The sequence below is a fragment of the Hemicordylus capensis genome, chromosome 2, assembly GCF_027244095.1.
Source record: "Hemicordylus capensis ecotype Gifberg chromosome 2, rHemCap1.1.pri, whole genome shotgun sequence".
Lineage (NCBI taxonomy): Eukaryota > Metazoa > Chordata > Lepidosauria > Squamata > Cordylidae > Hemicordylus > Hemicordylus capensis.
Genome location: NC_069658.1, coordinates 330,250,606 through 330,273,124, shown reverse-complemented (window position 1 = coordinate 330,273,124; position 22,519 = coordinate 330,250,606). Strand labels below are relative to the sequence as shown.

Sequence of the window (22,519 nt, the reverse complement as noted above, 5' to 3'; positions counted from 1 at the left end):
GGCTTTTCTTGGATAGGTCACTCAGATGCAAAGGAGGACAGGGTATCTGTGCAGTTATGTGGAAGAGACCATGATTTCAGACTACGATGCAACTCTTCTCACCCAGGCAAGAAAAGCTTCTGATCCCTCTTCCCACCCAGTTTCAAGAAAGCTTGAAAGCTTGAAAGCTTTCTTGAAACTGGGTGGGAAGAGGGATCAGAGCATAAGATGAGGGGGTACAAAGGAAGACAGGGGAATCCTGAATTTTAAATAACTCTTCATAAGAAGGAATGTCAGCACATTAAGATTTTCTTGCATATGGGTGAGTATTGTTTGTAGACATGTTCAAAGAAAATCCCCTTGGGAAATTGTTAGCATGCAAACTTATTATCTGATTATGATGATAAAGTGAATGTTGAAGAGAGGTCATTTTGAGGAAATTGGGAATAGAAGCATAGGCAGCATCAGAGGAGAACAAGCACTACCTGATAAATAGCTCCCCCAACTAGCCTGTGTGGCTGAATCGTAAACTGGGAATTAAAATGAGACTGCAACCCCATGCATGCTTCCTTGAATGCTAGCACCATCAAAACAACAGGCCTGACTTTAGAGAAAATATGTTCAGAATGGGAGTGTTAATGCAACATATACCACTATTCCTCTTTCAGAAATCTAAAATGTGGGACAAAGCTCACCCTCCCCTTCTGTGCCCCCCAATTTCCCCCCATTATTGAACAGAAGAGGAATGGGAGGGCTTCTTCATCCTAGAATCCCTTATCTGAAATAGTTAAAGTATGCAACAGAGAGAGGGAAGTCTTCTCAGTTGCCTCCCACCCTTGTGATAGTTCCTTCCCTTCAAGACTTAGGTATGTGTCTGCATACTCGCCACATGGGGAGGGGACCTGGTTGCTGTTTGTAAAGATCTGAGACTGCCAAACCTGGAAATTTGCTGCAGAGGTGACCCTCTTGTTTTGTCATGTGGTTTTTCTCCATTTCTGTTTGAGCCATGGCTATGCAGCAGCACCTGCGTGTGAAGGAATGTCACTGCCGTCCCATAACAGCACTTGGCTATCATGCAGCTCGACGCGAGTGCCTCACTGGCTTTGAAGGTGAGCCACAATAAGCCACTGTTTGCACCATAAATCAAGAACCACAGAAATCTGCAGAGCACAGACCCAAACACTAGTTTCCTGGCATACTAAGAGCTTGCCTTTTGTGATACTCACACATTTTCAGCACCTGATCTGATGAGTATGGTCCCATGTCCAAATGCTATCTCTAAATTAGCTGATCAGGAAATGTCAAACTAGCATAATGCTCTTAGTCAAAACCTAATGGTTATTTGCTAGTGAGTAACTCCAAATATGATGGGAAAGAAACTGATTCCAGCTTCTTCTGAAATGGGGTCCCAACCAAACAAAAAGTATGTTTTTGCCTTGACAGATGGGGTGATTAAATGGTGGGATATGGAAAGCGGGCGTGTGTCTCTGCGCACCAAAGAGCATGCTGGTCGTGTCACCCACTTCCTGTCCTGGGCACAGGCACGGCTCCTCTTCTCTGCTTCCAATGACAGCTCCATGCTTGTGTGGTCTCCAAGTGGCACTTTGCTTGACCATATCTCGGTGAGAACTCCAACTCATTGCATCCTAGGGTTGGAGGCCAATAATAACTCTTGCCATTTTCCTGATGTCATTGCATAGGATTAATCACACATGCTAGAGAGATGCAAGAGCCATGCTGCTCAAGGAGCTTTCAGCCAGCAACAGGCATCCTGGGGCTTCCTAAAGCACATCAGTTTCACCTTAAATAAAGCGTTGTCCCTTACAGGCCTCTGGATGCTTCCACTGCCTTGGTGACACAAGGTTGCCAGCACAATGAGGAACTTGGACTTACCAGTATTTCCTGTCAATATTATTTGGGGCCTGAAGTTCACAGTGAGGTGTTCATTCTGCAAGACATTACTTGTCACAGTTCTTGGGGTGCCCTGCTGGCTGAATATCTATACAAGACCAGGCCCTCAGAGAATCCTGCTGGGCAATGGCCAGCAGTGTCTAGGCAATACTGTCCCTTGGTCCCTCCCACCTTATCCTGTGAACCACTCTAGTGTACACTTCATCACCTTGTGTTCATTCTTCCTGTGCTCAGCTCAAACCTTTTCCTCTCCAGCTAGGCTACCCTGTCTTCACCCTGGCAATCAGCCTGGCTCGGCTTCTTCTGCTGTGTGGCAGCAAGGGACGCCTGGTGGCCTTCCCTTTGGATGAAAAGAGAGAATCTGGGTGTGTGATCAAAGTGACGCAGGGCTTTTCTGACCGCACGCACACAGACATCGTATCCTGCATCACCTGCCAAGACAACCACATATACACTGCAGGGTGAGTTGGGAGGGTGAAGATAAAGCGTCTGCAGACAGACTCAGAAAACAGACCCTCTGGGGGGCCAGTGATTATGACTGCCATGGCTTAGACACTTCCTGGTGTGAGTGCTTTGTTAAATGCTGCTGTCTTATTCCACTCATGTCATGCAGAGTCTTATCAAAGTCCTGAATGGTCTTGGAAGGGAACAAGCTAGTCTCTGTAAAGAGGGCTAAAGTAATGTGGCTACTGAATGACTGTGAGGGACAATGCAGTGAGTCATATGGTTTCCTTGAGAAGAGGAGAGAATCTGTAGCTTGGCAATGAATGCTTTCTCATCCACACTGGTCCTGCTGCTGGGAGATTTGAATAAAACCTCCTGGTCCCAGCTTCCCCTTCAGCAAATAAACTCTCCATGTCTCTTCCCAGCTATGACAAGAAGCTGCTGATCTTCGACACATACCAGACTCCAGGCAGGACAAGTCTGACAACTAAGCACTGCATCCCACGAGCCCACCATGCCGCCATCACACATCTTCTGCTGGTGCGACAACAAGAGACCACGAGGTACAGGCGCAGTCCAGGACAAGGGATGGGTGGAGTCTCAGGCGGGGCCCCCGGATGTGAGATGTCTGTCACAGAGTTGGAGACTAGATGTTAGATGCTTGTCATGGAGGATAGGTCTTGACTGCCGTGCCCTTCCCTAAGACAGATGGAGACTATGGAAATAACAGCCAGTTAGGTACAAGCAGGTGTCTGTGGAAGGGGGTCTTTTGTGCTGAAAGTTGTATCAGCATTGCAGCTCCCTGCACTATTCCTGTGCACACCACTAAAACTGGAAGCTGGGGGAGTGGAAACCAAGTGTCTGCTGGGACAAGCAGGTTCCCTCTTTTTGCATCAAAAAGGCAAATCTTGCTGCCCAAACTGAATGACCCTCAACGGTTACCGTTGCCTGTGCTGTGGATGGATGGGGACACTCCAAGGACAAATGGGGACTGTGAGGACCACACAGACACTGAATGTACACCTAACCCCCTTTTCAAATTGCTCGGTGTTCACTCTGCCCACATAGTCCTTAATTCCTGCCCCTCTTAGACCAGAAGCTGGTCTTAGGGTAGCAAGGATGACTTGTCTCCTTAGCTAAGCAGGGTCCACCCTGGTTGAATATGAATGGGAGACTAGAAGTGTGAGCACTGTAAGATATTCCCCTTAGAGGATGAAGCCACTCTGGGAAGAGCATCTAGGTTCCAAGTTCCCTCCCTGGCAGCATCTCCAAGATAGGGCTGAGAGAGATTCCTGCCTGAACCCTTGGAGAAGCCACTGCCAGTCTGTGAGGACAATACTGAGCTAGATGGACCAAGGGTCTGATGGCAGCTTCTTACTGTATGTTAGCTGCAGAACTGGAAGCCAGTCCTATGGGAAGCTGCCCCTATTAGAGTAATATTCAACTGGAGGATTTGTTTCCCCACCCCCACCCCCGCATATTATTTCTCTTTTGCTGTACCCCTCCCCTCACAATTTCGAGCAGGAAGACACACCTCCTTCACTTTAATACAGCCGGGGTTCCCAGCCTTTGTTCCCAGGAGATTGTTGGACTACAGCTCCTATCATAGGGACATAGGAAACTGCCATATACTGAGTCAGACCATTGGTCCATCTAGCTCAGTATTGTCTTCACAGACTGGCAGCGGCTTCTCCAAGGTTGCAGGCAGGAATCTCTCTCAGCCCTGTCTTGGAGATGCCTGGCAGGGAACTTGATAATGGGAGCTGTAGTCCAACAACATAAGAACAGCCCTGCTGGATCAGGCCCAAGGCCCATCTAGTCCAGCATCCTGTTTCACACAGTGGCCCACCAGATGCTGCTGGAAGCCACAAGCAGATGTTGAGGGCGTGCTCTCTCTCCTGCTGTTACTCCCCTGCAACTGGTACTCAGAGGCGTCCTGTGGGGACCCAAGACTGGGAATCCCTGACTTAATAGACTGTGTTGTAAAGGATGGACTATTAGCAAGTAGAGAGCTGAAGGGCTTGAGAAGGATGGTGTTGACCACAAAGAGGAAGTGAGAAAGGCGGAGTGTGAGTGGAACTGCTGGCAGGGTGGGAGGGAGTGGCTGAAGAGTATAGCAGACGTCAGGAGGGTATAGAAAATGAGACCCTGAACGCAGAAAAGAGTAAAATACTTTATCCTCTTTTCTATGAAAAGAAAATTCTGGAAAGGACAGAATCCTGGAAAATTAAGATAAGTCAGAACTGGGTGCATTCAGAACGAAAGGTAGTTACAGGGGAAATCCAATTCTAGCAGCCCTCTCCTTCCATGTTACCACCCAGGGGTGTAGCTAGGGGTGAGGGGTCCTGTGTTCATCCCTCTCTCTGGCGGCCCCCCAGAGTGAGGGAGATAATGAAGAAAATAGAGAGAGATGGATCTGGAGGGCCCTCAGGAGCTGGGGGCCCGTGTTCTTTGAACCCTTTCACTCAATTATAGCAATGCCCCTGTTACCACCACTTCCTGCTTCATTAAACCCCTGGCCTGGTATCTCTCTTCTGCAGGATGCTCTCAGGTTCTTTTGACCAGACAGTTGGCATCTGGTCCCAGGACGGACAGCTGATCCAACGCCTTGGTCCCTTCTCCGGAAATATTACTGGGCTGTGCTATGTGGCATCTGTTGGCATTGTCTGGATCACCAGTGACACATCCCAACCCACCCTTTATGAGCCCCAATCTGGGGAGATAGTGAGTGACTCAGTGGGGCTATTTACAGGACTGTGCGGGTGGGTGGGTGGGCGGGCAGGGGTGGAAGGCAAGGTTCAAGCTACCTTCCCCCAGATGAGCGATCCTGATCCTTTGGGCATGCAAGCTGCACACCTGTGCTGCCAGGAGCAGTGGGGAGCAACAGAGTCTGAGACTCGTTTTTCTCAGCCTCCGCATACCCCACAAGGCACTACATGACAAGCATAGTGCCTTGGGGGATTCCCCCGTCAGGTGGGTACTCTAGGCGCCCGTCTCTGTGCAGCCGAGGAGACACACGGGCACAGTGTCCGGGTTAAGGGAGCACTTGTTCCTTTAACTTTGGCTAAGAACCGGGCTTAGGAATGGGGTTAGCAGGGGCGTAACTATAATAGGGCAAGGGGAGACAGTTGTCTGGGGCCCAATGCCTTGGGGGCCCCCAGGGGCAAGTCACATGACTGACTCCCCCAGCTGTGCACCCGCCCGGGCTTCCTTCAGTTGTATTCATCCTCCGAAATTGATGTGAGTGTTAAGACCTGGAGCTACCAGAACAGCATGTCTTTCTCTAGTACCATTAAATGACTTGATGACTTGCATGGTCCACAATTTACAAAACCTTTTAAAAAGAGATGATGTGTTTTATGTATGTGTGTATATATGTATATATGCATGTGTGTGTGTATATATATATTTATATAACATCATCCTATATATAACATCATCCTATATATATACTGTAACATTGTGTGTGTGTGTGTGTGTACACACACACATACATACAGAGCTTCAGTGAGGGGGTGGCCCATTTTAAAATCTTGTCTCTGGGCCCACTCCAACCTTGCTACGCCCCTGGGGGTTAGGTTGGGTGGGAGTGCCAGGATCTGCACAGATCCCAGTGCTCCACAAGAGCAGCTTAGCCCAGGTTAGGCTGCTCATGAGAACAACCTCCTTGTGTTGTTATTTCCCTGTCTTCGCTGTAGTCGATCTCATCACCTCTGCTTTACAGATCAATGTACTTGCTATTATAAGGGGCCCTCTGCTGACAATGCTTTGGCATTGCAGTCCCTTCAACAAGTACAAACCTAGGGGAAAGAATTTTGCAATTCTAGAGGAAAGAATTTTCCGAACTTTGCAAAACAATTTTGAAGTCAGGAAAGGCACTTAATATTATATGCAGAGGAATGTGTGGTGTTTTCCTTCGTTTCTTTGAGAGTTGTGGTCAGGGTTATCATCCAGTTTATGTTTCTTTGCATGTGCTGCTTGGCTTCACCACTCAAAACTGGTTTGTTTCTCAACCCAATCTGGTTTGTTTCTCAACCCAATTTGTTTCTCAACCCAATTAGCCATATATATCAATTAATAAGATTTATTTATTTATTTAGCCATATTTGTATATTTTGGGCAGTTTACAATAAAACAATATAAATTACAACAGAAAAAAATTAAAATGTTAACACAATTTAAATTTGTAAAACAATGTTTAAAACTATTAAAACAGTATTTATTTAAAAGCCTGGGTGAACAGATGCACTTCTAAGGACTTTAAAAAAGTTGTCGGAGATGGGAAGGCTCATATTTCAGCAGGGAGCGCATTCCAAAGCCTTGGGGCAGCAATAGAGAAGGTTCGTCCCTGAGTAGCCACCAGACAAGCCGGTGCAACTGCAGACGAACCTCTCTTGATGATCTCAATGGGCGGTGGGGTTCATGGCAAAGACGTTCTCTTAAATACCCAGGGCCCAAGCTGTTTAGGACTTGATAGGTTATAACCAGCACCTTGTATTTTGCCCGGAAACTTCTCAGCAGCCAGTGTTGCTCTTTCAAAACAGAGTAATGTGGTCTCTCCCAGATGACCCAGAGACCAAGCTGGCTGCCGCATTCTGAACCAACTGCAGTTTCTGGGCTACATACACAGGCAGCCCCACATAGAGCACATTACAGTAGTCAAGTCTGGAGGTTACCAGCATATGTACCACCATTCTGAGTTTGTTTATCTCAAGAAACGGATGCAGCAAGTGTATCAGCCGAAGCTGATAGAAAGCACCTCTGGCTACTGCCTCAACCTGGAACACCAGAGAGAGGCCTGGATCCAGAAGCACCCCCAGACTGTTTACCTGTTCCTCTTGGGGAAGTGTGGCCCCATCCAGAACAGGCAGATCAAACCCATCTCCTGAGTTCTGGCCGTGCACAATAAGTACCTCCATCTTATCTGGATTCAGTCTCAGTTTGTTATCCCTCATCCACCCCATTGCTGCCTCAAGGCAGGCATTTAGGGAGGAGATCCCTTCTCCCAATTATGTTGAGATGGAGAAATAGATCTGGGTGTATAGTGATCAGCCACCCATCCCCTGAAGAGTTAACTGGAAGTGAACTCTGTCCTGACTGACAGGCTAGTGAACTCCAGGGTTCCGCCAATCAGCACACCAGGTGGGTGGGACCTAGAAAGCCATTGGGAGGAAGGAGAGTTTCTTTATTAGAAGAAGCTGACTGGGGGTGTAGAGAGGAACACATGTGACCAGGGAGGGTGGCTGCTGGAGGATGACTGGAGTTCTTGGAAGACAGAACTGCAGGTGCTTGAATTGTCATTCAGGATTTGGTGGGTTCAAGACAAAGGAAGCCAGGGCTTTGGCTTCAGGAGGTTTAGTCTAGGGAAAGTTTGTTTAGTTAGGTTTTGCATTAGACTTTCTGTTTCCTTGGTGTGTGCTTTGTATATCCCTGAAACTGTTCTATGATTGTTTACCTGTAATGTAACTAACTTAAGAAACACTAGCCTTCGCCCATCCAGCCAGGGCATTGCAAAAAATCTCTGTAAGCTTTTAAAGGTGCTTTTGTATTTTCCTACATACCTGTCCCTTGCAACTGGGTAACCATAATTTTTAAACTGTGCCACCCCAACATCATTCGGAGTGCTTTTTGAAGTATTCTTGTAACCTACTGAGTATTTTTACCTGTAACTAAAAGCTGAGAGAGCCGCCTTCAGATGGAAGCAGTCAGTAGCATTTGAATAAAACTGTTTTTCTTTTTGTTCTTTTCTTTTACAAGCCTTTCTGAGTGGGTTTTTTTTAACTCAGGAGAAAGGCAGGGGCTGGAAGGGGGTCTTACTCTGGCACATCCTCAGATGTTCAGCAACTACCAGTTTTCTCACCATGTGTAGGCTTGCACGTGGAGGATTTCTGTGTACTTTTCCAATAGCAAAAAAAAAAAAAAAGTTTTCCCTGGGATTCCACCCCAAGTCCAGGGAGGTTCAAGTCCAGGGAGGTGTGATGGCAGCAGCCATTTTTGAACCTACCCCAAATACAGAAGAGTTTTAGGCGAAGCCTGGTCATGCAGCTCAGCAGGGATGATTCAGCATGTCTTTCCCTCCCATAAAGGTAAAAGTAAAGTGTGCCGTGAGGTCGATTTCGACTCCTGGTGCCCACAGAGCCCTGTGGTTTTCTTTGGTAGATTACAGGAGGGGTTTACCATTGCCTCCTCCCATGCAGTATGAGATGATGCCTTTCAGCATCTTCCTATATTGCTGCTGCCCAATATAGGTACCAGCGGGGATTTGAACTGGCAACCTTCTGCTTGTTAGTCAAGCATTTCCATACACACACACATATCCACATTAAGACTTTATCAATGAACACTGGCCATTTCCCTCTCTGTATTGTAGCAACCATACAGTAATGGAAAACAATCGTTGCCAAAGGTTATAGCTAAGTGGTAGAGCACCTACTTTGCATGAAAAAGGTTCACTCCTGTGCATCTCCGGATAGGACTAGAAAAGATCCTTGCATGAAACCCTGGCGAGCTGATGCCAGCCAGTATAAACAACACTGGGATAGATAGTCCCATTGTCTGACTCAGTAAAAGGTAGCTTCATGAGTTCATTTTACATGGTTATGTTGTACAGTAGCTCCCAAACCATTTTTAATAAGGGGACTTCACAAACACAACTCTGTACCTCACCCATTATCTACATCCAACATAATCAAGTAGTTAAGCTTTATCTGAATTGTGCCACTTCAGGCTGCAGGTGTGGAGGCTGCACAGGGAATATTCATGCCTACACCTGTCTGAAGAATGTCCAAGAATGGCTTTCACCACTTGATTCTGCTGAATGTATGAACTGGCACATTTCCACACCAGGCAACTTTTTAGCCTATTGGGTTGCTCTAGTTTTAGCATGGGGAGCTAGTGATCTACTCACAAAGTTTTAAACTTTTTGATGGGTACCAGATAATCAGGGAATTAGTGACATGAAAGCTAATATTCTCTAGGATGTCCCCCAGCCCACCCCCATAAGGAATCACCATTGTTAGTTAGCCAGGCTTGATCACTAGGAAAATTCCTCATATTATTTACAATCAGCTGAAAAATTACCAATGCCACTGAGCTCTTTTATGAGGCATGTTTCATATAACAAGTTGCTTCTTCTTGATGGCTCAGGTCCATTTTGCCTGATTGATGCTACAGTACAGATGACACAAAGACCATACACAACCATTTTAAATTGAAAAAACCACTCTAATCTTTTCCCAAATGTCAAGTGGAAGAATTCAGATTCAATGCTGTCTCTTCTCAAGTCATTTCCTTAGCTGTTGTAGCCTCCCATTCTTGGGATTTGCTGAAAAACATACTGGGTTTTGTTTGTTTGTTTGTTTGTTTTCTCTTTCCATTGTCTGTATGCTTCAAAGGCCATTAGTGCCACTAACACCGCATTGCAGACTCTCTTAGCTCCTCCCTCACAAGCATACTAAAAGATGAAACTGTTTGTAATGTTTGCACCATTAGTTATTCCAGAACCAAATAACTGCTGCCTTTTCAGTGATTTTTCTAAATTATTTTGAACTGTGTTGTGTTCCAACAAATGTTTTGTCATGTACTGTAGAAGGCACAAATCCCACTAAGTAGAGATGAGAATTCTCCTTCCGCAATGAAATGCCCTTTTCATTCAGTCTTGGCCTGACATCCCAGGCGACTCATGTACACCTTTTAGAGAAAGAGTATACAAAATCAGCTGTTAAAGAGTCCACCAATTCTGCATTCTCTGTGCTGATATATGTTCAGGTTACACAGTTCATATCCACATTCCAAGGCCAACAGAGAGATGGGCCTGTTCTTCAGCAGCTTCTCAGCTTGCCAGACTCGAGGCATGTGATTGGTGAGTATCCCAGGAGAGCACCAATATCTCCCTCAGCATCAGCAGTACAATGTCCCACCTGATCTCCCAATCCCTAATAGCAATAGCAATAGCAATAGCACTTACATTTATATACCGCTCTATAGCCGGAGCTCTCTAAGCGGTTTACAGTGATTTAGCATATTGCCCCCAACATTCTGGGTACTCATTTTACCGACCTCGGAAGGATGGAAGGCTGAGTCAACCTTGAGCCCCTGGTCAGGATCGAACTTGTAACCTTCTGGTTACAGGGCAGCAGTTTTACCACTGCGCCACCAGGATTCTGCATTCATGGATTCTGAATTCATCCTCCTCGTTTCTTACCTGTAGGTCATGTCCTCAGGAGAAAATAAGAGTTCAGTGGAGGAGGAGACTGGTGTAGAAGGAATGAAGTTGGGGGAAAGGAGGACAATGACAGAACCAGGGGATGATCTGGCCAATATGCTTCTTACATTCAGACCTGTTCAGAGGAACTAAGTTCTCTTCTGTTTCATGCTGGTGCACAAATTAGCTGCCTCTAGTGGCTCACATACTGTGTAAGAGCATGCCAGCCCTAGTAATGTTGGGTTTGCACAAATTGTTGCACAATTTGCATAAGTTGTGCAATCGTGAAGTTCTTGTCACACAAGAATAAGCCCATTGGAAATATCCGTTGGGCATACTCTTATGTAATAATCTGCAGAAATGTTGTGTCTGTATCAATTGTGCAACAAATTGCACAAATACAGTGTGAATAGGCTGACATGCTCTTGCGCAGTATGTGACCCACACTGTGTCATATTTCTGTTCACAGAGAGAGACCTGGTTAGCATAAAACAGAAGTAGAGCTGATGTAAAGTCTATGTACTCGTTTTCAATCAAACACAGGAGGTTTTCCAGCCTCCCTTATGCTCAAAATATTACATCTAGCTTAATATGATGCCTCCTGATGTAAGGCTTGGTAGCTCAGAACAGCACTTAGGATAACTCAGGGCAAAACAAGTAATCTTAAATAAGAAATAGGACTATTTCAGATAAAACAAATAGAAATTTCCCTTCTCCTTTCAGGTACAGCAAAGCCACAGCAAGTGCTGGTCTGGCGCTACAGTGAGTTAGGATGCCTCACAGTGTTGTCTTGCAGACACCCTCTAGAGTGCCTGGCCTATGGTAAGTGACCCAGTATTTTTCTAGTTCTGCGTTAGTTCCAGCTCAACCCTTGAAGAATCAGAGATAAACAATAAACTGCACCAAGTGGAAGGGGTGTCATAGTTCCAAGCCAGGAGAGTTTTATCTGGTTGGGCCAAGCCAGCTAGTGGTCAAGGCTGCTCTTGGACAACATGGTCAGTGCTGTGTGCATGTGTCCTTTATCCGCTTTTTCCAAGCCCAGGCTGTGCCTGCTTTACCTTCTGATTGTATCTCCACCAGCCAAGAAGGAGCCCATTCTGCTCTTCAGTGGGGACAGCAATGGAACATTGCACAAATGGGAAAGGAGCTACATATCCCCCTTCATCTACAGGTAAGGATTCAACCCCATAGAACTGCCAGTCCCTGGTAAAAAGCAAACAATGGGTTCAGGGGACTTCCAATAGTAAGGGGCAACCTTGAGCAGAAGATAGAGAGTTGCAGGCTGTTGTTGATAAAGAGAGGCAACACAGTCTCTGGGAGATGTGACACTGTGGCAGGTCTGTACTGCTTGGCATCCAGATCAAAGCTATCTGCTAGTTTAGTGAAAGAGCTTAATGTTTTTTTTAATGTTTTTTAACATTTTATATTTTGCAACAACATGCCCAATTCCCTCCCACCCCCTCCCCAACCTGTTGCGGTCCAGGCCTGATTTATATACTAAATATGCTCATTAGCTAGCATACAAAATTAGGCCTGTCTCATAGTGTCACCAAGTGACCAAGTTCTTTTATATAGTGACCATGTAGGATCTGGGCGCAAGGAAGAAAGGAGATTAAACCAATCCTAAATGATTCAATGGGCTTTATTGAGTATAAAAGAATAACAACATCGATCTAGCTGAGCAGAAAGCAGAACATTCTATCAATATTACTAACAGTATTTCAAACCTAGCCAGCACCAATATTCACCCAGTGTTCCTAACTAACATATGTGTGTGTATTAAATCTTCCTAGAACCTAATACAATTCAGATATAGATGGAAAAAGGGGGGGGGGGTAAGGAAGGCTGAGGGCTGGCATGGTTTGGGGAGATCAGGAATTAGTAGAGGGACGAGGGGAAGGGAGAAGAAAGGGAAAGGATGAAGGGATCCAAGGCTTGCAGAGGCAGCATATTACCAGGATCAGAGGCTTGAGAGCGGTGGATCTTTCAGCTGAGCAGTTTGCTCAGAGCACGGTTGAGAGTCAGAGCACCATGGCTGGGGAAGTCTTGACTTCCCACTGTGCAGTGGAAGTCACAGACAGCTCCTGTCCATGGACAGAGTTCCTGCTTGTTGCCCCGCGGCTTAGCAGCAAACTCTGGGGTTGCTTGTGAGCAGATCTTGCTTGTAGGCACGAGATTGCTTGTAGGCACAAGACTGCTTGTAGGCAAGAGACTGCTAGCTCTCTGTCCAGTAGCCTCATTCTTTATAGTTGTATTTTCCTTTGATCTCTCATAGAGTCTGTTCAAATCTCCTCATCTTTTCCTGGGTCCCCCAAAAGGTGACAACTTGCTGTTACCTTCTGGATATCATCTTTTAATTATTCAGCCAGTCCAGAGAGATCTCAATCTCATCTTCTGTTAGTTGCTATCTTGAGGAGGGGACATTGCCCAAAGCAAATCTGCATCTCTGAGTTGCAAATGGGCCCCTTCTCTTGTCCCAGATTTGCTAGCCTGGTCCCAAAAGGTGTTAAAAGTCAGGAGTTAGTGAGAGAATTAGTTCTATTTGTGTGAGACAGCAATTACATTATTTCTTGTGTACCTCTATCTAGTATGTAATTATAACAAGAGAATATTTAAAGTAACATAAAAAGGGGTGTATGTGTGAGACGAGTTAATCAACGCATTTGACTAAGGCAGAAGCATCCTGTCAGTGAAGTAAGGGGATTACTGGACAGCAGGTTAATTTCAGCAGTGTGAGACTGATAATTAAGCCTGACCCATTGTGTCTCTTGTGAGTTCCACAAACACTGATAACCAATGCTAGATTACCCCTGCCTCTATAATTCATTTACCAGGACAATGGCCTCTCATCAATGGCCAACCTTATCCTGCCCACAGCATCAGTCTACACACCCTCTCCCGCTCTCTGTGTGTCTGTGTTTCATTCAGCAGAGAGTCCTTCCACATAAGTGAAGCCAGTCTGGAGCGACGGGGTCCCTTGGCACTGCAGATGGAGAAGGGCTGTAAAGAGGGACCACATTTTCATCACGATTCCCCTTGGAAACGAGGAAAAAGTTCTAGTGGGCCCCAAAGGGATTACACCCCACCCAGGAGCACAGCAAAAAGCACAGGAGAAAAAAGCATAGGCTTCACTAGGTAACTGCCCATGTGTGCTCTCCAGGAATATGTTGCTGACCATGCAAATAGCCTCCGCGCACATGCAGGAGGATGCTGGAGCCGCGGCAGCTGCCGTGCGGGATGCTGAGCAGGGCATTGCTGCTCACAACTTGCAGGTGCCGGCGGTGCCACTGGTAATCACTTTTTTAAAGTATCTCTTGCCGCCCCACCAGCACCGCCCTCACTGGCCACCACTGCCTCTTAGTCTGGAGGTGGCTTATAGCCCTCAGACTAGTAGCTGTTGATAGACTTGTCCTCCATGAATTTATCTAAGCCCTTCTTCAAGCCATCCAGGCTGGTGGCATTCACCACATCTTGTGGCAGAGAATTCCATAGGTTACTTATGCGTTGTGTAAAAAAGTACTTCAGTCCTGGTAATCCACTTCATGGGATGACCCCTGGTTCTACTGTTATGAGAGAGGGAGAAAAAAAATTCTCTTTATCCATTCTCTGCACACCATGCATAATTTTGTAGACTTCTATCATGTCTCCCCGCAGTCGTCTTTTTTCTAAACTAAAAAGCCCCAGGTGTTGTAGCCTTGCCTCATAAGGAAGGTGCTCTAGGCCCCTGATCATCTCGGTTGCCCTCTTCTGTACCTTCTCCAGTTCTATAATGTCCTTTCTGAGATATGGTGACCAGAACTGTACACAGTACTCAAAATGTGGCTGCACCATAGATTTCTCTGCCGGTCAGTCACTGACAGTTCAGACCCCATCAGCATATATGTGAAGTGGGTTGTGGGTGTTTGTTTTTTGTTTGTTTGTTTGTTTGTTTTTTGCCCCAATACGCATCACTTTTCACTTGCTTGCATTGAACCACATCGGCCATTTTGTCACCAACTCCTTTGGAGAGATCCTTTTGGAGTTCCTCACAATCTGGTTTGGAAGTCTCTTCCTCATGGATCAGGTAGGCTTTCTGCATTGGCTTCAGAGATGGGGCTCCTGGTGGCCGCTTTCCCTTTGCACCTGCCACATAGATCCTCCAAGGGGCAGTAACTAGAGCACAATGCAAGCACATGCCCTGAGGCCTGCAAGCAGGCTTGGACCAAAGCCTGGCATTTAGAACTGCCAGCCCATTGACTTTCCCATGAGAGCTGAAATAGCAGAGAATCCAACCCTTGTAGCCTCCAAGCTGGACAAACAGAGCAGGGTTTCTCCAGCCAGGAGACAGTTGGGAAGAGTGGGCTTTTGTCGTGAAAGCAAGGGCTAAAGCTGTGAGTAGGGCTGCTGCCTTGGTAACCAAGCCCTGGGTCTTTGACAGGGCCCTCTTCACTGAGGAGCTGGATATTCTGGTGGTGTCAGCAACTGATGGGAACATTTATCTCTGGGAGTTTGAGAGCTTCATCCCGGGCACCGAATCCCATACCCAGGTGAGAGTAAATTCTTACCCAACCTCCTCCTCGTGCTTGTAGAAGGGTAAGTTACCAGTCAAGGGGCAATTCCTTCTGCCCTCCAGGATAGGAAAGGGAAATCACCCACCCACATATTTTTAACTAAGCATGTAAGAAAGTGGCCGCGGACTCTGAGCAACTGTGTCATGCTGGAGCAGCATGGCAGCCCAACTGGTCTCTGTTCTGTGACCAGTGCCCTTGGGCAACCCTGCATTGCGGAAGAAAGGTGGGGGCTGATATATCTCCTAGAGAAAGGCATCGACCTTTCTGTAGGATATTGAGGCTTCCATATTCACCAGTGAGTGGGCTAGGATGAAAATCTGGAGTCTCCCATCCATTGTTGGGTGTCCAGTAGGAGACATTCCAGTTGCCTAGGTAGCCCGTCTCCTCTGCCGGAGGTGCAATGGCGCACTACAAAAGTGCATTTCTTTGAAACTGGTTTAACCGCCATGGCTGCTCCCAAAGATCCCCATTCTGGGCAGTGTAATTTTGTGATGTTGATGAGAATTCCGTTAGAGCCTTAACATATTAGAATTGCTGTTCCCAGAGTTTTTCAGTAGGAACCTAAACAGTGATGTAGGTTTGGAAGCTTGTTTTACATTTGTAGTATAGACCTACAGTAGATCTGTTAATTGTGGGCAATTCGGGGCTTACTGAGAAGGAGGCCTCCTTACCTGTTATGATATATCCTTCCCCTTGCCCATCTGTGCTGTAGCAATTCCTGCCTGCATTAGGCCAGGACTCCAAAACTCTGGCATCAACCTGTGCTGAAGATGAGAAAGTCCAAGACTCTTCTAGCACATGTGCAGTAGGTGAAGAATATGGTCAGGAACAGCCGTGCATGCTCCACTGGGGTAAAATCACTTCAAGCTCTTTCTGGGGGAGCCTCCTGGGTGTTACAGAGATCTCTCCTGGCCCCTCCCCTCATTCCCCCACCCCCGCTTGTCCTGCTACTGCTTCTCATGCCACTGTTTCCCAAAATAGGCTTTACCTGCAGAACTGTGCTGTGTGGGCACATAGGCATGGTGACAGCGCTCACTTTGGCAGGCAGTGACTTCCCCTTCCTGGTAAGTGAGTAAGAAAATGGAGTTGGAAGAGATTATATGAAATAGTCTTGCTTCTGTTTGTGGGCAGAAAGTATAAGAGCAGGCCGTGGGTGAAAGAACAACCCTCATAGTATATGATGTGAACAGAGGGGGTGTGGGTGGGAGGGAGGGAGAGAGAGGGGGAGAGTGTGTGCACTGGGGAATGTTGGCCCTGGCAGAGCATTGCCAAGTAAGGTCTTACCCAGATGTCTTTTCATTGTAGCTCAGTGGGGGATGGGATGGAAGACTGTGTCTCTGGGACCTGCAAAACCATTCCTTGCAGAATGCCTTTCCTAGTCTGCCTGGGGACGATGGACCCATCCTGGATATGGCCTACTCCCCAAAGAGGTGGGTGAGTCTGTCTCTTGCTTTGAGAGGTGAGCTGCAGTTTTATTCTTTGAGGACTCCTGCTGGGAGAAGGGATGTAATACTGATACAGTCTGTCTCTTGACAGAGATGGGCAGTGCCAGGCACAAGAGGGAAACACAATCACCTACAGGGACACCAGCCTGATTATTCAATTTTGCCACTACTTTTACCATCCCCAAACCCACAGCCCACACCCTCCTGGTTCTGTCAGGAGGGAATTTGCTTTCTCTTCTAGCACTGGCAGCATTTTTATCTGTGCTTTCAATCCTCACTGTGCTGATCTGGTGCTCCTGGCTGAGCTTTGTGGGCACAAAGCCGCTGTCGTAGCCTTAGTCTGGCACCCGCTCGAGGATAAGTGGGTCAGTGGTGATGAAGATGGCTCCATTCGGCTCTGGGTAAGTGCTTAATCAAATGGTGTGACTTCACCCCATCTTTCAAATGTTGGGTAGGAAAATTATTTAAGCCCTGGGAAACTTGGATGAATTCCTGGCCAATGAATGTTTGGGAGAGTTTGAGGTATAGTCAACAGGCCTGTCTTGGAATTTTAAAGAAAGCCAATGGCCAGAACAGGTGTTTACGAAATACCCTTTCAGAGTGTGGTATGCTGCTCAGGCAGAGCCTTGTGGCAGACATTCATTTGACTCTTTGGGTGTGGCATGGATAATACAAGCTGTGAATATGATACAGAGTGAAGATGGGGGATGCTGCATACAGGACCTGAGAGCCCCCAGAGGGATCACTTGCCTCTGCATTGACCAGTCCAATGGCAGCATCGTTGCAGGGGTCCATGACACCATCAGGTAGCCACAAGATGATACAGATGGGGTGGAGTGGAAGGACCTTTTGGAATATGCTTATGGCTTTGCCTTTTTCTCCTTGTAGGGTTTATGATCCAAAATCTGGGGTGCAGGTGCAAAGGCACACAGGGCATCAAGACTCCATCAAGAGTCTCATCCATGTCCCAGAAATGGAGCAGGTACAAGTGATTGAGATTAGCCTGTAGGGGAAAAGATCAGGGGATTTGGCACTGGGAGTTTTCCCATGCCTTTTTCTAAGTCATGGTTGAACTAGTGCAAAGCAATTAATATGATCCAATTCATATTCAAGTTGTGTGGTGGTCTGCATGGTGTTGTGGGCCCAGTCTGTACCTATCAGCATCCTGTTCAGAGGGCCAAGTCATGGATCTAATGTCTCTTTTTAAATGTATCTATCATATTTATATACCACCTGATATGTATATCTTTAGGCAGTGTACACAATTTAAAACGATGAATATAGAACAGAGTAAAAACAATTAAGACCATTTTACAGAATAAAAAAGTTAAAAAAATTTCATGGGATAAAAACAAAGAGTTTAAAATTAATTTCAGTTAAAAGCCTGAGAGAATAGGTGTGTCTTGAGGGTCTTCCTAAAAGCAATCAGAGATGGAGATGCTCTTATTTTGTCAGAGAGCATATTCCAAAGCCCTGGGGCAGCCACAGAGAAGACCCAGTCCCGAGTCACCACCAACCAAGCCAGCAGCAACCCTAACCAGACTTCTCCAAGTTATCTCAATAGGTGACAGGGTTCATAACAAAGAAGGCGCTCTCTTAAATACTCTGGACCCAAGCCATTTAGGGCTTTATAGGTAACGACCAGCACTTTGTATTTCACTCGGAAACATATTGTAACCAGCAGGGGTGGAGGGAGGCCAGTGGTGGCCCCCCTAGCCCCGCACCCTGCATCTGGCATCAGATGCAGGGAGTGGTTAGCCATGCCCCCACCGCATCTGACATCAGACGTGAGGGCGTGGTCTAGCTCCCAAGCGCGGCCATGCGGCCCCATTTGGGAGTTAGATCGGCCGGCGCTGCATTGGCAGCATGACCAGAGCAGCTTTTCTTGCCTTTAAAGGGCAGGGAGAGTTGCTCCGGCCACACTGCAAACATGCCGTTGGCCAATTTTGCTCAAAAACAGGGCTGCGCGGCCCCGTTTGGGAGCTAAATCATGCCCCCCCCGTCTGACCTCAGATGCAGGGTGTGTGGCTGGGGCACCAGGAGCGGCCCCTGAGGAGCGGCAGCCCAGGTTCTTTGAACCATCCGCTCAATGGTGGCTCTGCCCCTGGTAGCCAGTGCAGTTCTTTTAAAATCGGTGTTATATGGCTCTTGAGGTTATCCTAGAGACCAGTCTGGCTTCTGCATTCTGTACCAATTGTAGTTTCCGGACTACGTACAAAGGCAGCCCCATGTAGAGTGCACTGCAGTAGTCAAGCCTGGAGGTTACCAGCATAGGCACCACTGTAGCAGACATATCAGCTGAAGCTGATAAAAAGTGCTCCTGGCCACTGCCTCATCTTGAGAAACCAGAGAGCGTTTAATGGGGTCGTTCCACTTTACTGAGTAGAGTGGCACTGGCACACAGTTGTCTCAGTGTACTCTTCCTGTGAACAAGGGTGATAGTGCTGCATTGCCATACCCCCCACAACCAAGCTGATAGTGCAGACATTGGTCAGACTGAACAGGTGATTGTCTGTTTTCTAGACTGATTTTGCTTCACCAGGAACAGCCAGTAGGAAGTTAGACCCAGCCTGCTGTGGGAGGAAACTTGACCCTACCCAGTTTACATCTGAAGCAGCATAGTTTGTTTGCTTGTTTTGCCATCCTTTATGAGGCAAGTAAAGGACTGCCTTGCAAACTGAAAATGTGACTCGGAAGTTTCTGCAGAATCACTAAGGATTCTTGGGTGCCTTCTCAGTAGGAAGAGCACGAAGAACCAGGCATGCACTGTGCGGGTTGGCTCACTGTTTTAAAGGAGAGTATGCCCAGGTTCATTGCTGAGGATTCAGGGGACACTCTCTCAGTTTGCATGGGGAGTCAGTCAGGCTGGAAGTTATACAAGAGCCAGAATACACATCCTGTTTTGGCATGGAAGGAGCCCCTTGAGTTATGCTGCCCCAGGTGTCTGATCAGATGCCAGTCAGCCCTATTGGCTCGGCTGGCTTTCACACAGTTGTGCAGCCTAAACAATATTCTGCAAGGCAATGGCTTATGTTTCTAGTTCAGTGCTTTAGTGCAAATCTCTATGTTCTTGAAAAAGCCCATCCTCGCCCCTTGAAGGTGCAATATGGTATGGGACAATCCGGTGCTGATATCCTAAATTGGCTTGTGCTAACACTGCAGCCTATGATGGTACCACTCATTTCTATCTGCCATGCCGATGGATGGGAGCCCTACATAGGCTAAAGCCTGGCAGGTGTGTAACCAATGTGCTGCTTGAACACTTTCAGTCCTTGATGAAATTCCCATGCAGAGTGCAGATTTTGCTGGTCCCTGACTTTGTCTCCTCTCTGTTTCTCTCCAGTATGTGTCCGTCTCACTGGATGGCACAGCATGTACGTGGAAGGCCTATCACCAAGGGAAATAGCCCAAAGCCGAGGGCAGGTGGGCTCTTGACTCTCATGCTTATGCAGAATCTGGACTCTAGGAGCCCCAGTTACAATTTAATTGAAGAGTGCATTTCTGCTTTTTGTGGTTGCACAGGAGAGCTTGGAGACGCACAAGCAGTGTCTGCAAAAAGCTCAGAAACTAGACATCTAGGTGGGGCTTCCAGTGGTCAAGGGTGAAGCTTCTGTGCTCTATGATGCTTCCTGTTCCACCCTAGAGAGAACCTCTAGTCCCTGTGCCTCTCCTTTCTCCTTTTTCTCTGTGCTTTTACAAGCTATACAAAAACATACTGAGGAAAATTACTCAAAGTAATCTCATTGAAATTAAAAAGGATACATTAAGAAATTCTTAATGTATCTTTTTAATTTCAATGGGACTCCTTTGGGTATTTTTCCTCAGTATGTCAGCCAGTATCTGTATTCCACAAAATCCCCAAATTTGCAATAAAAACAAATTATGCAAATTAGGTATCCATATGGCATTGAGAATAGTCTGTCTCATGACACTGTGTGTTCTGCTTTGGTATGGTCCTCTGCCTCTATCCATGCCCTGCTACATTAAATTAGATTTGGGTTTAATGGAAACTTCCACCAAAAAAAAATTGCACAAAGCAGGCAGAATTGGGAGCACTTCATAAGGCCAGACGGAGCCTGTGATTAGGTAAATTCAGGCCACCTAAAGCTTCACAACAAGTATCCACGTCACTGAGTCATCTCTGGGTGAACAATGCATATTCATAGCCCCCAAGAACTACTGGAGCCTAATGGGGAGAGATTTAAAAATAAAAAGAGCTCTAAAATGACCATTCGTATGAACTGAGCGGCTTTCCGGATGTATGATCAAGTTATAGTGCAGTTGGTACCCATTTCCTACACAGAACCCAGACATCTTCCTTCCAGGATATGCTTCTGTTGCAGGGATAGCAGATGCCTATGCTAGGTATGCTATACTTTGTATATGAGACAATTAAATTCTTCCTCCAGATAGCAATTAATAGTAGAATCCAAGTGTCACAGGTACCAGTTGAATATTAACCCCATTCACACAATCCTAGATAGGGTAGGACAAGTGTCCTACCCAGCTCCAGGAGCTGTGCCTGCTCCCAATTCTCAAACACGTGCTTGTAAAAACCTAGGTAGGAGGAGTGGGAAGTGATTGGCTGTGAGTCTCAAGCTGGATAAGCACAGCTTTAAAATGCTGGGTAAGCAGCACCCACCCTCATCCTCCTGCCTAGGTTTTTACAAGCACACAATGGAAAACCAGGCATGTGCACAGCTCCCAAAGCTGGAGAGAACCCTTGTCCCACCCTGTCGAGGATCGTACAAACTGGCGTATTGTCTGTAATAGAAATGGTGAGGCATAACTCCTCTGCTGTCATGGCTATTGTTTTCTGGCTTTCAAAAATGTTCATATTATTATTAAATATCTATTTGCAACTTGTGTGTTTTTGTGTGTATATATATATCCCTCTACACTAGGAAGGGACTGATGCAAGCAAGTCAAACTATCCCTATCAATTACATGTGTCAAAAACTGGTGGAAAGCCAAAAGGTAGCCTTCTTGAGGCAATTTTATAGTGAAAGGCAGGATAGAGATGTTCTCAATTTTGAAAACGAACATACCCCAACCCCAACCCCAACTTTTCTCTCTCCTCACAACAGCCTGTAACTCCAGTTGTCACATATAACACTGCAGACTGTAGTATAAGGAAGGGAGAGACCTGGTGTAGCAGAGTGGCTAAGAAACTAAGCTATGGAATTGAACTTCTCTGGTTGAAGTCTTGCCTTTGCCACAAGCCACTCTCCGGCTTCGATATGGGGAAATGGTACCTGCTTCTATTTCAGGGTTCAGATGATACATGAGAAGTGCTTTGCACACTCAAAAGGTGCTGTACAAATGTTAAGGATTATTAACCTAGATTAGGACTGGAAGTGGAGCAGCAGGTCTGCCAGCCATATCCGCTGACCACGGTCCCAGACATGACAACAGCTATCAGCAAGGTTTCCTGCTCCCCTCAGCCTATTCCTTGCTTCCTGCAGACCCAGGGAACAGCTGCCACTGCATCGGCTAACCCGCTTGAGCAGGCAAACAGCTTTCTCTGTAAAGACAACTTGCAGAAGAACCTGACAAGAGCAACAAATGCTGTCATTTGCCTACACAGTTTGGAAGATCTGGGACCAAACTGTCAAGCAGCAGGGAACAGTTGCACTATCCTCTGGTTCCTCCCATGTCATCTCCATGAAGGCAGCTGGCAGAGGATTTCAGTGAACAACAAATATTTATATAGTGCTTTTCAACAAACGTTTCCAAAGTGGTTTACATAGAGAAATAACAAATAAATAAATAAATAAGATGGATCAGCATCTGTGATGCATGAATGCTGCTGCTCTTTCACTTTGTGAAGTTCCAGGACTCATGGGCAAGAGTTGGTCACACTTTCCGGGTCACTGTCAGATGCCTCCACGAAGACAGTTGGCAGAAGTGTGCAGAAAGAAGAGAGGAGAAAAGGGCCCAGGCGAAGGATGGAGGATTGTCTTCTTCTGCTAGAGAAAGAGAAAAAT

The 22,519-nt window shown here is 46.6% G+C and overlaps 1 protein-coding gene across 5 annotated transcripts; it reads left to right on the top strand.

Moving 5' to 3' along the window:
• The first annotated feature begins 191 nt into the window (after nucleotides 1-191).
• LOC128346552 (uncharacterized) lies at nucleotides 192-22,488 on the top strand. Of its 5 annotated transcripts, XM_053299973.1 has the most exons (19): nucleotides 192-301; nucleotides 984-1,088; nucleotides 1,423-1,601; nucleotides 2,146-2,351; nucleotides 2,760-2,897; nucleotides 4,875-5,058; nucleotides 10,102-10,195; nucleotides 11,261-11,359; nucleotides 11,618-11,708; nucleotides 13,466-13,672; nucleotides 14,955-15,063; nucleotides 15,800-15,938; nucleotides 16,069-16,151; nucleotides 16,393-16,517; nucleotides 16,750-16,933; nucleotides 17,226-17,338; nucleotides 17,421-17,514; nucleotides 19,876-19,955; nucleotides 21,998-22,488. In XM_053299973.1, exons 1-18 carry the CDS (start codon nucleotides 298-300, stop codon nucleotides 19,936-19,938), a joined length of 2,217 nt encoding a protein of 738 aa, XP_053155948.1. In that variant the 5' UTR covers nucleotides 192-297; the 3' UTR covers nucleotides 19,939-19,955; nucleotides 21,998-22,488. The 5 variants fall into 5 exon arrangements, 2 of the variants coding, with proteins under 2 accessions (XP_053155948.1, XP_053155947.1); XM_053299972.1 differs by lacking the exon at nucleotides 21,998-22,488 and having other exon boundaries at nucleotides 19,876-20,238; XR_008317044.1 differs by lacking the exons at nucleotides 17,226-17,338; nucleotides 21,998-22,488 and having other exon boundaries at nucleotides 19,876-19,919.
• The last annotated feature ends 31 nt before the right edge of the window (nucleotides 22,489-22,519 follow it).

What these genes read in the sequence shown, in the direction of transcription:
- LOC128346552 (XM_053299973.1), top strand. An exon ending in AAAAGCATAGGCTTCACTAG is followed by an intron (nt 13,673 to 14,954) that starts GTAACTGCCCAT and finishes GGTCTTTGACAG; the next exon opens with GGCCCTCTTCACTGAGGAGC. An exon ending in GGGGTCCATGACACCATCAG is followed by an intron (nt 17,339 to 17,420) that starts GTAGCCACAAGA and finishes TTCTCCTTGTAG; the next exon opens with GGTTTATGATCCAAAATCTG.